Source organism: Micropterus salmoides, unplaced genomic scaffold, assembly GCF_014851395.1.
Source record: "Micropterus salmoides isolate LMB-PRFRI ecotype aquatic unplaced genomic scaffold, ASM1485139v1 Ms_hic_scaffold_2, whole genome shotgun sequence".
Lineage (NCBI taxonomy): Eukaryota > Metazoa > Chordata > Actinopteri > Centrarchiformes > Centrarchidae > Micropterus > Micropterus salmoides.
In genome coordinates, this window is record NW_024041150.1 from 25,703,608 (window position 1) to 25,719,013 (window position 15,406).

Genomic DNA, 15,406 nt, shown 5'->3' on the forward strand with positions numbered 1-15,406 from the left:
ATTTCCCAGTCCATTATGGATAAACCAAAATCGTTCTCGGCTTACACACACACACACACACACACACACACACACACTCTGTGAGGGGCCCCTTGCTTTTCATAACAAAGGCCCTGTCTAACCCGAACGTGTGGCCCAGTATTGCATGAGTGGAAAGCCGTGTGTGTCTGAGTGGGAAGCCCTCCGAGCACCCTAGCGTGTCGGGTGTCACTGACATCTGTGCGTGTGCTCTGATTGGGTCAGGGTGTGTTAATGTCCAGTGTGTGCGACGCATCTTAATTGTGCATCTAAGCCCAATCTCTGACCTCCCTTGCAGGCCCGGCAATAAGCCCTACTGGTCTCCCAAACATTGAAATAATTTTAGGCCTGTTTGCATAGAGGTGTGGGAGGGTTTGGTGGAGTTGACAGAAGTAATTGGAGTGCGGGCTTTGCAACATTTGGACACGAGATGAGGAATCTTTGCTGGTGAGCTCAGCTTTGTTGTTTTTAGATTTTTCAGCTCTGGTGTTCTCCCCCCCCCCCCCCCCCCCCACCACCACCACCACCCCTGCTCCTCCTTCTCTTCTCCCCCATGTTCCTTTTCCCTTGCTCCTCAGTGTCCCTTTGAGCCGGACATTAAAGGTTCAGCCCACCTCAAACGGACCCAGCTAGTGGAGAAACATAGCTTTTTAGCTAGCAGGTTGTGCAGGCTTTCCAGAGGTCACTGCAAGTGTACACTCTCGTTCCATGCTTCGCACGTTGTTTTTTTTATCCGTCTACACTAAAGCATTGCCTTTAAAAACCTGTTCCTCTGTACACAGCGACCCCCCCCCCCCCCCCTCCAACACACACACACACCGACCCCCTGAAGCTCCCTCTTTGTCAGCTTTAGGTTTCAACACACCCAGTATCACTTCACCTCATCTGCCAGATAACATTAATGGGCCTGCATGTAAACACATTTCTTTTTTTCTTTTCTTGTCATCTTGCAGAGAAGCGATGAGGAATTACCTGAAGGAGCGAGGCGACCAAACTGTCATGATCCTGCATGCAAAAGTTGCACAGAAATCCTACGGCAACGAGAAAAGGTGAGTGAGATATAAACAGCAGCTTCTTCCCTGGTATGCCTCTTTTATCGAGGTTTCCTCGGGCCTGGAGAATCATTGGAATAAAGTGAAATAAGGTTTTTGAAGTTTTAACAGATTCATAGATGGGGAAATGCAAGCAGTTTTATCTGTAGATCTAATCTCCCTGGATCTCTCTCCAGTGTAGGATTAACACTTCACATCCATAAGACTGATCTCTGGTCTTGGAGGTATAGTTCATCGCTTTGGGGAAATGTAATTTATTTTAGATTAGATCAGAAGATGTTCGATGAATATGAAGCTGCAGTGGATTGCTTAATCTCAGGACTGGAGACTGGTTGAAGCAGCTAGCCTGGCTCCGTCCAACAGTAACACTATCCACACACCACCACCACCTCGAAAACTCACTAATTATCACGTCATAACTTGTTTGATCTGCACAAGCTGTAGCTTCGCAGGGGATGATGTGCCAGATTATTTCTTGGCTGGGAGCAGGCCAGCTGTTTCCCCCGTTTCCAGTGTTTATGCTAAGCTAAGCTAACTGGCTGCTGGTTATAGCGTTAGATAGATATGAGAGTGGTGCTGTTTTTTCTTCATCTTCCACGTAAGAAGTAAAAAACCCTTGTGTGAATGTGTCAGCCTTTCTTAATGAATGATTAAGTAGCCTTCGTACACACTGCCCTATTGTTTAGTTCACTGATTGCAAACAGCTCAACCTCAAAGAGACTTATTAGCATCATGTAGAAACACAAACTTGGCCCTGGCTTCTCGTCCTTGTCCACCTTTGAGAAGCGGACCCTTTCATTGCAAGGATTTATGGACAGGTAGCGTCTGTCACTGAAGGGGATCGGGCTAAGGAGTTAATGGAAAAACACACATTCCAGCTTGCCTCTGTGCAGCGCTGGCATCTCGACCCCTCCTGACCTGCTGTATCAAAAAAGTTCGGAGGAGGAAACGAGTGGCGACCTCCTGCATGAGGCCACGTTTAGGTGAAGGCCGCAGAGAGGCGGAAGGACAGGGGAGCGTGGGGGGGGGGTCAGGAGTTATGGGAATGAGGGAGATAAAAAGGCTCTTGGTGGGAGTGTGCTGGTGAAACCGTGGGGCATTTAGGTGTAAGGGTTCAAGGATGAGAGCAGACAGGTCTCTGTGGTTCATCGACCGGCCAACTTAACCTGATGCTTTCTTGCTTTTTTGTAATTTCCACTCAAGTGCAGGGTGATCACTGGCTGTCTCAGCCCCCACTTTTTTTCTCTGTCTCTGCAACTCGTCTTCTATTCCTCATAACCTTTCCTGTAACTCTGCTCTCACCTTTCTACCTCTCACTCTCAAACTTTTTGTAGCCCCCTCTTGCTCATTACGCAACTCTTTTCAGCACTCCATCCGCCGCCTGTTTTCTTGGCCCGAGCTGCAGCTCTGCCTGCGATCTCACCGGGCCTATCTCCTGGCTAAATCAGCCGTTTGCAGGCCAACTCCGAGACACCTCGGAGAGTTGGAGCGCAACAGGGGAGAGAAAGATGGGAGAGAGGGGCTGAGACTTAGATGAATTCCTCAGATAAAGTGTGGCTGACTCGTCCAGTTAATGTAAAACGAGTGAGGCAAACGGCATCAAAAGGAACCACTCAAACACTGTATGCGTGCACAGTTTCAGGATCAGTGTTGCCGGATTGTGAGTAGCTGAAAGACATGCCGATGAAGGGCTTTAAGTGTGGATGCTGATGTAAAACCACAGCGTCTGTAACCAGCTGGGTCACAGACAAGTGTCTGAATTAGCTACTTAGCTAGTCCCAAAGGGATTTCTGCTGCATCGCAGTCACAACACTCACATCACATATAAAAAGTGAAGTTCGTGTTTCCACAACCTTTGGGCCTGCAAAACCCCACAGTGCTTATGTCATATGTGTCTATCTTGCACCTCTGACGACTTTCGCCCCTGTTGTAAGAAGGGAGCCCAAGAAAGTGGGTGCATGGAGAATGCAAATGTGCCTTCTCCCTCCTTTCGAGCTGCCTCTTTTCTGTCTGTGCTTTTTATAGGAGGTGAAAGTAGACAAACACCCACAGAGACAGACACTGGTGTTGCGAAATAGGTCGCTTTCCAGTTCCACACTGACGCACATGCATTTATTTGAAGTGTGCTGGTTGAGCTATGAGTTGATTTCCCTTTTGATAAGGCATTTTTTCTAAATGGAGTTCTTTTACTTGACGTTAGAAAGAGCTTCAAGGGAGTAGAGCAGGAAAAGTATGAAATCCTGAAATGGAAAAAAAGTTACCTTTTTTTTTCTTGAAATTCTGGTTTATATGTATTTCAACAGATCACTTTCATGCTGGGCTGATCATGTTAACATCTGCTAAATTAGACTTGCCAGTTTTAGGAAAGTGTTTAGTTCAATTGTACATAAGAGCATAGTTTCTGACTGTCATGTGGAAGCAAAGTACAGGTCTGCCCTCTTCTGGTGTAAATTAGGAAATGCATGTTCAGTTTGTACAATTTAAAGAGGTGTTGTTGGGGTTTTATTTAGTCAGTGACATCCAGGCTAAAATTGCTGTCTTGCCCGGTGACTGTATCCTTGAAATGTGCTTTTCAAAATGTATTTCTTTGTTGACATGTCTTGACTTTTTCAGGACAAATAATGTAGAAGTTGTTCTTAAAACCACCAAACCTTCTGAGCCGTCCATGTAGTGGTCCTTTTGTTTTTTTTTTAAATCCACAAATGGATGGAACATAACATACCTAACAAGCTCAAATATTACTAACAAGAGCTAAAAGGGTCACAAACATTTGGTGTCTGATGTGGGACCTGCTCAGCTGGGACCGTTCAGGTGGCCTCTTTAGCGTCTGCTACCATTAAAAAAAATGCATACTTGAATATCTGTGAGGAAGAAAAGAGGGCATGTTTTAGATGGTTTGAGGGATTTGAATGAAAAAATTTAATATTTGTGCATGTGTCCAGGTTCTTCTGCCCTCCTCCCTGTGTTTACCTGATGGGCAGTGGCTGGAAGAAAAAGAAGGAGCAGATGGAGCGAGACGGCTGCTCTGAGCAGGAGTCGCAGCCATGTGCCTTCATCGGCATCGGCAACAGCGACCAGGAAATGCAACAGCTTAACTTAGAGGGAAAGGTACAACACACACACACACACACACACACACACACGCGCACGCGCACAGAGCATCACTCTGTTCTTTACCTCAACACAAACACACACATAGTTACTCACAAGAAGATACACAGCTTGCCACCAGGCAGTATGGGAAGTCTCTTGTTTACCGTTGGTGCATTTGAGGGTTTTTAATTCCACCATTGACTGTGGTGACAATTATGTAAGAGATGATGTGGTAAAACATCACTGAAGTTGCTAAAGGAATGTGAGCTGTGTTCTAGTATCACTGCAGTGTTTTGCCTTTTTATTAGGACAGAATGCATTGATCTAATGTGTTCTGATTTCTCTCCCCTTTGCCCATGTCTTCCTCTCCTTCCCCCGCCGTGTCCTCTGCTCATCGGCAGAATTATTGCACAGCCAAAACCTTGTACATATCCGACTCCGACAAGAGAAAGCACTTCATGTTGTCTGTCAAGATGTTCTACGGCAACAGCGCTGACATCGGTGTCTTCCTCAGCAAGAGGATCAAAGTCATCTCCAAGCCCTCCAAAAAGAAGCAGTCCCTGAAAAACGCTGACTGTAAGTTTGTCCTTGTCTGTGCCTTAGACACAGTGTGTGTTTGTCAGTTATTTCTGCCGGGGATACTGATGAGTTCTGATGGCCGTGGGAGTCTTTTGCTGTGGTTTGTGTTGCACAGAAAATATTGGCCTACATGTTTAATTTTGGGCAAAGATTAAATGTTAAACACTACGATCAGCCTTTACAATATTGCACACTATTTTAACAGAAATTAAGCTTTGGATTTTAAAGAGGTGGTATTTTCAGGTTCAAAAGCTTTATTTGTTTTACTTGGTTTCGTTTTCAAAAAACACAATTTTTTTTTTGTCATACTGCACATTGCTGCAGCTCCTCTTTTCACCCTTTGTTGAAGGCTTTGTTTTAGCTATGGAGTGATAAATCTTACCTCTAAATGATCTTTGTTGGGAGTTGCACATGCGCAGTACCTAGTTAAGGACTACTAGCCAATCAGGAGCAGAGTAGGTTGAGCCCTGAGAAGCCGGTAAACAGCTTCGGTTCAGCTGTATATGTTGCCGACCAGCTTATCAACATAGACAGGAGCAAGAGTTTCAGAGTGGTGAGTTATTAATCTGTAACAAAAGAATCTTTCATCCATAACGTTTTAACTGAGCTCTGTCTCTACATCACTGTAACAACTTTATGTCCACTGTCTGTCTGGAGGGTAGCTAGTGTCTGCCAGGCTAGCATTATGACGCCTGTTTCACTGATGTCACAGTAAAGAGGAAGAAACGGCTGGGCTACAAACGAGCTGTTTTCAGGCAGTTCAGAGCAGAGTTTTCTGTGGGAGATGGGAACTCCCTTTGGGCTTTTTCACTTTGCAAACCTATTACATGCACAAAAAAGGTATATAACTCAATAAAGGAGAGGGGGAAAAGCCAAAAAGCATAATACTACCTCTTTAAGCATTTCCGTCTTTAAATGTCCACATCAATATTACTTTTCACTTATTTATTTATGTACTTTTACTTTATTTTTACTTTTATACTTTATTTATTTGATTTTATTTAATTTTAGCACGGAAATGTTTTAGTTTGTGTAGAAAGGTGTTGAAACAATAGTTTATCATTATTAATATTTCCAACCACTAGAGGTCAGTGTAGCCTCACACAAGTGTCCAGCACACCTGTAATGCACACTGCCGAGGTTATCACACTGTTAACACAACTGTCCTGAAAGCAGCATGTCATGTTTGGGTTGTTATGTAACCTGCCCGTGTGTGTGTGTGTGTGTGTGTTCTTGTTCATGTTTATCCTCAGTGTGCATTGCATCGGGGACCAAGGTGGCGTTGTTCAACCGGCTTCGGTCCCAAACAGTCAGCACGCGCTATCTACACGTGGAGGGCGGCAACTTTCACGCCAGCTCCCAGCAGTGGGGCGCCTTTTACATCCACCTGTGTAAGCCTCATTCACCCTGAGCCGTCGGTGGTACACAAACATCATGCAAACGATTTTTAGAAAAGCTTCACATCATGCCGACGTTCAGCAGGAGTAAAGTGAGGACTGTGGTTTGACAGCTTGTCACATTGTCTTCACGTCTCTTTCTCTGTTGTAAATGCAACCCACGCTGTATTAAAGTTATTACACAGCTGGTTCATCACAGACAAAGAGAAAATGATTGATTGATTGATTGAATGTGGGTTTGTGTAAATAGGAAATGTTGAGGCTCGTGGGTGGCTCGCCGCAGCACTGACTTCTTCTCCCCTTCGTTTTTCAGTGGATGACGAGGAGTCAGAAGGAGAAGAGTTCACTGTGAGAGACGGTTACATCCACTACGGCCAGACTGTCAAGCTGGTTTGCTCCGTCACTGGCATGGCCCTGCCCAGACTGGTAAAAGAAACGAAATAGAAAGAAATAGAAATATATAGATAATAGAAATAGAAACTAATGATCCCAACGGGGATCACAGCAGCTGCTAAGATTGAAAAAGAATAAAGAAAATAACATCAAAATGCAAATGGGAGCTATTGAGAAGAATAGCTTGTCAGGGAAACTCTTATTGCCTAAACAAATGTCTTTATGATATCGTCCTTATCTTAAAGGAATAGTTTGACATTTGGGAAATATATTATGTGCAGTGCTATTTCTTGGTCTGGTGAATACACCCCCTGTCCTCCCTCCCTCCCGTTTTTCCATCATTCCCTTCCCCTCCCTCTCCCATCTATCTTCCAGTTGGCTAATCTCTGTCTCTCTCTCTTTTCCCCTTTCAGATAATCCGTAAAGTGGACAAGCAGACAGCGCTGCTGGACGCCGACGACCCTGTCTCCCAGCTCCACAAGTGTGCCTTCTACCTGAAGGACACAGAACGCATGTACCTGTGCCTTTCCCAAGAAAGGATCATCCAGTTTCAAGTTAGTGTCTCAGCCAGTCTGTCACGTCTGCTGTCTCTTCGCCTGTGCACATAAAATCAGGGTTTGAGGTCACTTCACCCTCAGATCCAGTTAATCTCATACAGTTCACAGATGGTTGAGGATGATTGCGTTAGCAAAGCATGTGCAGTCTACTTACCTCCAGCATTTTTTACTTGTTAAGATAGTTGCAAAGCCGAAGGGGGACGTTTGATTGCAGCCCTGAGGCGAGTAGTCTTGATTGAGCGTAATAGCTAGTGGTTATCTCTACCCCTGATGTGCCCTCCTTTCCCTTCTGCTAGGCCACTCCATGCCCAAAGGAACCAAACAAGGAGATGATCAACGACGGCGCCTCCTGGACAATCATCAGCACAGACAAGGCCGAATACACTTTCTACGAGGGCATGGGCCCCGTCCACTCGCCTGTCACCCCTGTGCCTGTAGTAGAGAGCTTACAGGTACACACTGGAGAGACGTGACTGTGGATGCACAAACGGCAACAAAAGATTTTTAGCTTTGTTGTACTTCCACAAGTCCCTGAACATACATCAGCGCACAGTGTAGGATTAGGACTTACTCTTTTTTTTGTACATTTCCTTAAAATGATCATCTTTGTCTGCAGCTAAACGGTGGCGGCGATGTCGCCATGCTGGAGCTGACGGGACAGAACTTCACTCCAAATCTGCGGGTCTGGTTCGGAGACGTTGAGGCTGAGACCATGTACAGGTGTGTCTTTGCTTCGGTTTCTTTTTACTTTATGATTTTCTGAGAAATGTACTGTGTTTCTTTGGATTATTCCCCCCGCCGCCTGTTACTTTTTATGCACACTGTATTTTATCACACCTACTTATAGGCCTCTTTTCATTTCTTGGCCAATCATCATCTTCTCCACACTATGTAGATTATTTATGCCTAAAAGCATACAAATTGTGCATTAGAGCGATTTATTAGGGATCATAAAGTTCGGCATCAAGTGTAATGAATATAATGGAGATGTGAATAAGTTAGTATTGTAATTTGAATTAAAAAAATACTCTCTGTCAGACATAATGCTGCAGATCCTGTGAATGTGTAATGGCACAATTGGCTACTGCAAGAAACAGATAGTATTCTCCGCTTTAGTGATTCAGCTGGCTACTATATCACACGAGTCAAGTCGTGTAATCCTTCACACCTGTGCAGCGAGTTTGAAGTGAACCAAAAATGTTTAAAGAGCCAAGGTACTGTGACATTACACCCTTGTAAAATGCCATCGCCTTGGCTTTGCGTCTTATAGACTGATTTAGATTTAAGTTGTTTATCAGTGCCACCCACCGAGCATCAAGTCAGAGACAGTGGAGGAGTGTGAATGTCCACGACCGTCAGTTGAGCCGAGGGACCTCCCTGACTGCAGTCCTACAGCCCTCTGAAATGCCTTTATGTTGATGTCTCACACACATATTATCCTACCTTTATATATAATAAGATTTCCTGGCTTTACAAATGTGAGCTTTTAATAGATTTAGCATTAGGCATTATGAAAGAACCATTTACGTAGTGGTAGCGATCCATTTTAATAACTCTTGTATCAGACCGGACAATTTTTAATCGTTGTGATGAAGTGAACGATTTGGTCTGGTATTTGATTTGCTGAATTATCAAAAAAAACATACGTTTTCTTCTGGTATATAGTTTTCTGACTTTCCTGACAATTCAGTAATATAACAAGTGATACCTTTTACAGATATCTGGCCTTGGAATTTAATGCATCATGACAGGCTTTTATCCATATCGCTCCCTCTCAGACAGACACAAGTTAACGTTTGTCTCCACTTTCATTAACAGACAATGGTGTTTTGCATTTACATATTGTGGCTGTCCAATAAAAACCATGTAAATCCAGTTTTTCCGATTTCTAATGTTTCAGTTAAATTAGAAGATTACGCATGTTAGATTTGGTTTGAAAAACATTTTCCTTCTTTGTGAGATGAAAAATGATTTTAAATATCCAAATTTACAGTTTTTTTTTTTAAGCTTATGATGGCATTTTGGAGATACATGAGTTTGTTTCTTCAAGTTACAAATATAACCTCCATTTCAGTGTTTCCCACAGGATTTTAAGAGACTATGGTGGGAGGGCCTCAGACCTTCTCACTTTTTTATACATTTTAAAGTTAAATGCATTAATTTGGTGCAAAATTAAGAGTCTATCAATGCCTAAGTTTGTATGCTTGTGAACACAACGTTAGCGGTCTGTAATGTTGCTATGAGATGTGTAAAAATATTTTCGGTTCATTTTGAAACTGTGACAGAGCAAATTAGACTGTGGTTGGCCACCATGGTCTCGTTAATTAATGGGAAACACAGCATTTTATTATCGGTTATTTTCAATGTAAAATAGTGCTTTCAATTCTAGTGTTTTAAGGAATCCTTCGTAGGGCCGCAACTAATGATTTATTTCACCATTGATTAATCTTTTGGACTATAAAACGTCAGAAAATAGTGAAAATTGTTCCCTGAAGCCAACGTTGATGTCTTTTTAAATTGTTTTCTCCAGCCAACAGTCTGATTTATTGTCACATAAGACAAAGAAAAGTAACAAATCCTCAGACCCCAACAGAGAAGTAAGAAGGGAATCTTTCGGTGATTTTCCTAAAAATTGGATTTTAGCGATTATTTGAATATCAATAGTTTGCAATTAATTTTATGTAAATCAACAGTTCAATTCAAAACAAATCAATTAACAGATTAATTAATAGTTTCAGCTCAAGTTGTCATAAGAAAGTACAATAAACTGGTTTTACTTTTTGAGCTATTGTAGAGGTTTAGGTGTTACTTGGATACCTCATTCTGAATCAGAGCTCTTCAAGGCTCAAACACGAATGAACAAAGAGACCCTTGATAGTTATCTTGTATCACGAGTCTGTATTGTACGTTGCCCTCACTCTTTGTGTTCCTTTTCCACCAAACACACTGCAGGTGTGCGGAGAGCATGCTGTGCGTGGTGCCTGACATCTCCGCCTTCCGCGAGGGCTGGCGCTGGGTGCGGCAGCCCGTCCAGGTGCCTGTCACGCTGGTTAGGAACGACGGCATCATCTACTCCACCACACTGACCTTCACCTACACGCCGGAGCCCGGGCCGCGGCCACACTGCAGCGCCGCCGGGGCCATCCTGCGGGCCGGAAGCTCCAGCCTGCTCAGCAACAGCAGCCAGGATTCCGGCCCTGGCGTCTACGGCCCCAACAGCACCTCCAACACGGGAGTCACATCCTCATCCTCTGCCGCCGCAGCTGTGGTCTCCTAACGCACACAGGGGGCCACTCGTTACAATATGCCTTGAGAGCAAATGTACCGCAAAGGTATATAAAGACTATGGGAAATAAACAAAAACTGACTCACTCTAAAGTGCTGCGTATTAATTTTGGATACAAAGAAGCTGAAAAGGAAAACTTGGTGGGAGAAAGGAGCAAACGCAGGGGAAAACTGAAGGAGGAGCGACGTCACAACGCTGTCAGCCAATAGGAATAAGTGAAAGTGCTCCTTGAAACCCCCCCCACCCCCACCCCCCCCCCCCTCTTTGGTTACTTTAGGGACCTGCCTATACAGTTCTGGTGTTTGGAATGAGTGGAGTTCCTGCAGGCTCAGAGCACCAGCACCTTTCTACGGCTGTGAGAATGGAAACCACAACAACAATACATCCAACATGTCGCCGTGTACAAAAAAAAATCTCTTGAAAGTATATTTTTTTGCCCCCGCCCCCCTTCCACCACTTGTTTTATAATTATTCCTTTTGTTTTGTGTTATTTTGCATTCGTTCCTTAAAGGGGGCTGGATGTATTGTTGTTGGAGGGAGCGCAAGGATGCCGAGGGACACATAAAACGTGACGATAACATAGTTTTTATGGACCAAGGATCTTGTATAAGCTTTAGTAAAGGTACATTTTTCTCCATACCTTTTTTGTATTAAACATATAGTACACTTTTGTTACCAAATAGTTTCTATTCTTCCTCTGAGCTTGGGCTTTGTTTTCCCCCTTTGAGGTCCAAAATCCCAACCTGTATGTTACTGCGACCTTACTACAAACGCCTGCTTTTTCAGTCTTTGGATTGAGCTTTTTGTTTGTTTTGTTTTTTTTCCTTTTGATACTCTTGCTTCTTCTGATGGGGGGAAAAATCTGAAGTCTGGGTTGTTTATTTGCGTAAGCAAAGGTTGCTTTTTGGTTTTTTTGGTTTTTAAATTGGGGAATAACCTCAGAGGGCCTATGTTTTTATCATTGGTTTTTATGAAGTCTTTAAAAAGAAAAGCTTTAAGCAACGCCTCTGCCTTGCCTGCAATACTCTATGTGCGCGATGTCTCCTTTGAAAAGTATACACATCAGTACATCTCACATGGAGCCATAGCAACATTTGCAGAATACATGAAAAAATAGACTTCCATGGTTACGAAAACAAACTCGGTTTGTCATTTTCAAACTATAGTAACGAGCGTAGTCACTGACTTAAAAGGATAGCCTTAGTACTGTATATTCTTACTGTGTACACATTCAAACCAGTCACATATCTTATATCCTGTGTCTGTTGCTTTATTGGTCACTGTATCAGATAATGTAGTGAAAGTTGTCTCTCCAAACTGCACCTAGCCAGGTGTCTTCCAGTGTGTGCTGTAGTTCTGTTGGCATTTAACTCCAGTGGTTTTCCAAAAAAAGACTTTTCAATACTCTTTTCAATTTGATGTGGCCTTACTGATAACTTCAATTACAAAAAAAAATACTTCATCTTTTTCTTATCTGTTGTTAACTCACCTTGGAGGAACCTGTGCATAGCACACAAACATGCTAATGCCTCGCTTCTTATCACAGGAGCTCTGCTGTTTGGAGCTCGTTGAACCACCTTGTCGTGCATAGCAGCCTTCTGAAGGATCTCTTAGCCTTCGTCTTTTGGTGTACAAGTACAAAGAACCCCGTTTTTTATTCTCATGCCGGTGCCCAGCACCTTTTCACTTTTGGTACAATGTCTCACGAGCGCTGTAAGCTCTTTTCAGCCTTCTTTTTTTTTAAAAAACAAAACAATCTCCTGTGGTTTATTATCTTTGCAGAAACGTGTGTGTGTGTGTATGTGTGTGTGTGTGTGTGTGTACATTGTAAACGCACTGTCTAAGTAGTTGCACTCATCTGTGTTCATGCCGACCGCGTCTCCTGTAGGAGTATAAAGGCCTTCTTAAATGTGTATTATTGCAGATGTGCAGTTCCAAACATAACAGCAATATTGTACAGGTCATTTCATCGTCTTTGTCTGCCTGAGCACTAGTTCACCAGCCAGTGTGCGTGCGTGTGGGTGACTGTCATATGTAGTTGCCGTAATGGAATACTGAGTCAGACTCGCTCCATTTCAACCAACCGCTCTCCAAAAAGGAAAAAACCTTTGAGATTCACGGGTCTTTTCTGTCTTCCACCCGGATCCAAATGTCTTATAATTGTGGATAAACATTCAAAGGCAATACTTGTGATTTTAGTATTACAGTACAACTGTAAACTCTTCCGGGGAAAAAGGAATAGAACAACGATACTGTAACTTGAATGTCTGCTTAATGAAGTAATTTCAGAATTTTTCTTACAAACAAACCCTTGAAATAGGAACAAAAAAGGATTCGCTTGCACCCCCTTCGATGTAAAAAAAAAAAAGAAAAAAAGATGAACTTAAGTTATGCCCCCTGTTTCGGCACCCTGCCCACCTGTCAGTCATTAGTGTAAAATGTTTTATATTGTAATAATGATATTTTTTAAATTATTGGTACAAAGTCTCCCCTTATGTCAGGAAAAAAAAAGAAAAGAAAAGTGCATTATTGCCCGTGCTGCCTAGGTTGGCCACTTTCTGTCTGTCCTGGAATTGTGGAGGACTTGGTGCTGCAGCTGTAATGTAGCATCCAAACCTAATAGTTGCGCTTCTTCACGCTGAAGTCTTGTGACGAGCTGCAGGTCAACCTGAATTCTTTTAGTCTGCAGGATGGAGGTCACTAAATCCCATCTGTAGATTTTTAACCTGCGTGTTTTCTCCATGTTTATTAGCTCTAAATTCAGACAGTTTTTAACATAGCCTCCACATTTGCATCACAACCCCCTCTGAGCTTGGATATTTTGGGGTTTTTGTTTACAGTCGAGTTGCCTCTTTAGGCCGACCACCCCTGGCTCCTCTTCATCTTCCTCACGCGAGTCTGAACAGAGCAGCTTTGTCACATTCGCTCAAACTAATAAAGGGGGTGGTGCACGCTGTTTAAAAATAATAATAATGTGTCGCCTTGACAATCCGAGCTGGTTTACAGTTAGTTTTTCTCTTCAAACGTTCTGCCGTTTTGAGAGATAGGGAGGGTCCAGAATAACTTGATCACATGCCTTGCTCACGAACTGTCAAAAGCGGTCAGAAAAATGTTACATGCCTTCTTGGAAAAAATAAATAAAACGCACGCTCTGTTAACCTGGCGACAAAGCTTTCAGAGAGGGAATCAAATCTCATTAGCGATGCTTTTACAAAATGGCTTAACCAGTTTCTTTCTACTTCGTGTCTGTCTGGTCATATTTGTTTTTGCTCTTCCAAAAGCAGCTGTTCTTGTGTGTGTTTGTTTTTTTTGTAATGAGCTCTGAACAATGTATGTATCCTCTAATATGCCAAATGTCTTTTTTATAATGTAGTTTTCATGCACTGCTAAACAAAACAGGGCAGAGTGAGAGGCAGCTTTAAACAAATAAAAAAACAAAACAAAGGAGTGTGGAGCCCTTCTCTGTCGCACTCAGCCTTACTTCTCCTTAAGACTTATCTGGCTGTTTGCACTACAGAGCGCTAACCTTTCTCTTTCTCTCACACATTTCATCCTCACTCGTCATCGCTCATGTTTATGTATGTACATTTGGAGTGTTCTCACTTTCTCCTCTTATTTTATTTTATTTTTTTTTTGGTTTTAACATGCAGCCTGTTATGCTTAGCTTTGCTACAGTTGGATCACTTTTTTTTCTTGTCATCCCCCCCCCCTCCTTCTCCATGTCCTTTCACTATCTTTCACTCTCACTGTGTCTGTGTATTATTCTAGTAAATGGTAAGCAGAGGTGTCATTGTGGTAGTATACTCAGTGCTCCAAAGGGTTGCTGATGGTAGAAACCTGTGCCGTTTGTAACATTTAGCAATAATGTCAAAACAAAGGGGACGGTTTTTTGATAACATACGTTAGTTTGTTTTTTGTACATATTGCAGCTCCAGGTCATGCTCAAATCTGTATGTCATTAAAAGAAGAAAAAAAAAAAACAAGGAAAAAAAAAACTTGCAATATTGGCATAAAAATGAGAAATAAAAAAGGTGATATAAAATCTTGCTTTGTTTTGTTTTTAATTGTCATCAGAAGCATAAGCATGTACATTTTTTTTTAAAAACACTTTAAACCCAAATAATTCAGGTTTTAACTGGAAAAGAACAAACAAATAACACAGACTTGTGTATCTTTTATGTGAAGTATAAACATCTTGTTAAGCTGTTTTCATCTCCCCCTCTGGTGACAGTTAAGCATCTCCCAGTGGCTGCAGGGTGAAGATGGGAAGGGCTTTGGGCATCTACCAAGCCCAAATGGAGCTCTTATCCCTGGGAAGTAGTCCCAGCAGATTCCCCCTTTTATTTCTGCCACTTGTCTGGCTGGGCCCTAATGCCCTCTGTCCTTTTAGAGCCACTTTTATTAAAGCTGTTAAAAGCTCCGAGTTTCTCTGCCCCGAGTCTTTGCCGACACAGTTGCACTCAATGTCTTTATATGGTCAACCAGACGTTGGTTATGCGGAGATGCGTTTTGTGTCTGTACATAACCAAAGGAATACACTACCTTTCCCAGGACCACTTCCAGATGTATATGACAAACCTGTAAAATCACAGGGATTACATTCAACTATGTGCCCGCAGGTTTATCATGCAATCAAACAAAATACAAAAATCTTCATTAATGCGTCAAAACCTAAAAGTAGGAATTTATACAGCAACACTGAGGCTGTACAATTAACCTCGCAACATACAGTGTTGAAACAAGAAAATAAAATGCTACATTAACTCTGCTATATTTAACAGTATGAATCAGTGGAAATCAGGTGGGTAATGCCGGGAATTCACTCTTTGAAGAAGAGGTGGGGAGACAGGTGTTCAAAGTCCCACTAAATGATAAGGCCTCTCCAGTTCCTGTAGTACACACAGCACCACCCCCTCAGACACACACACACACACAGACAGAGTGGGTCAAGGATGAGAGCAGAAGTCTTTGTGCACTGGAGGGCTGCTTTGAAGCTACTGAGTACAGTTGGTGCCGAGGTTCTCCCAAGTT

At 42.7% G+C, this 15,406-nt stretch overlaps 1 protein-coding gene across 3 annotated transcripts in view; it reads left to right on the forward strand.

The window, feature by feature from the left end:
• The window catches only part of rbpjb (recombination signal binding protein for immunoglobulin kappa J region b), a 50,339-nt gene extending 36,280 nt beyond the window's left edge, over positions 1–14,059 (forward strand). For 2 of the 3 annotated variants that reach the window (XM_038732200.1, XM_038732201.1), the window contains exons 3-11: positions 972–1,067; positions 4,013–4,178; positions 4,565–4,739; positions 5,996–6,133; positions 6,453–6,565; positions 6,946–7,086; positions 7,386–7,541; positions 7,706–7,809; positions 10,042–10,366. In XM_038732200.1, the coding sequence (XP_038588128.1) occupies positions 979–1,067; positions 4,013–4,178; positions 4,565–4,739; positions 5,996–6,133; positions 6,453–6,565; positions 6,946–7,086; positions 7,386–7,541; positions 7,706–7,809; positions 10,042–10,366 (1,407 nt within the window). In that variant the 5' untranslated portion in view covers positions 972–978. Of the gene's footprint in view, positions 1–971; positions 1,068–4,012; positions 4,179–4,564; positions 4,740–5,995; positions 6,134–6,452; positions 6,566–6,945; positions 7,087–7,385; positions 7,542–7,705; positions 7,810–10,041 lie in introns of all 3 variants that reach the window. The other variant, XM_038732199.1, reaches the window with a different exon arrangement.
• Positions 14,060–15,406: the final 1,347 nt, after the last annotated feature.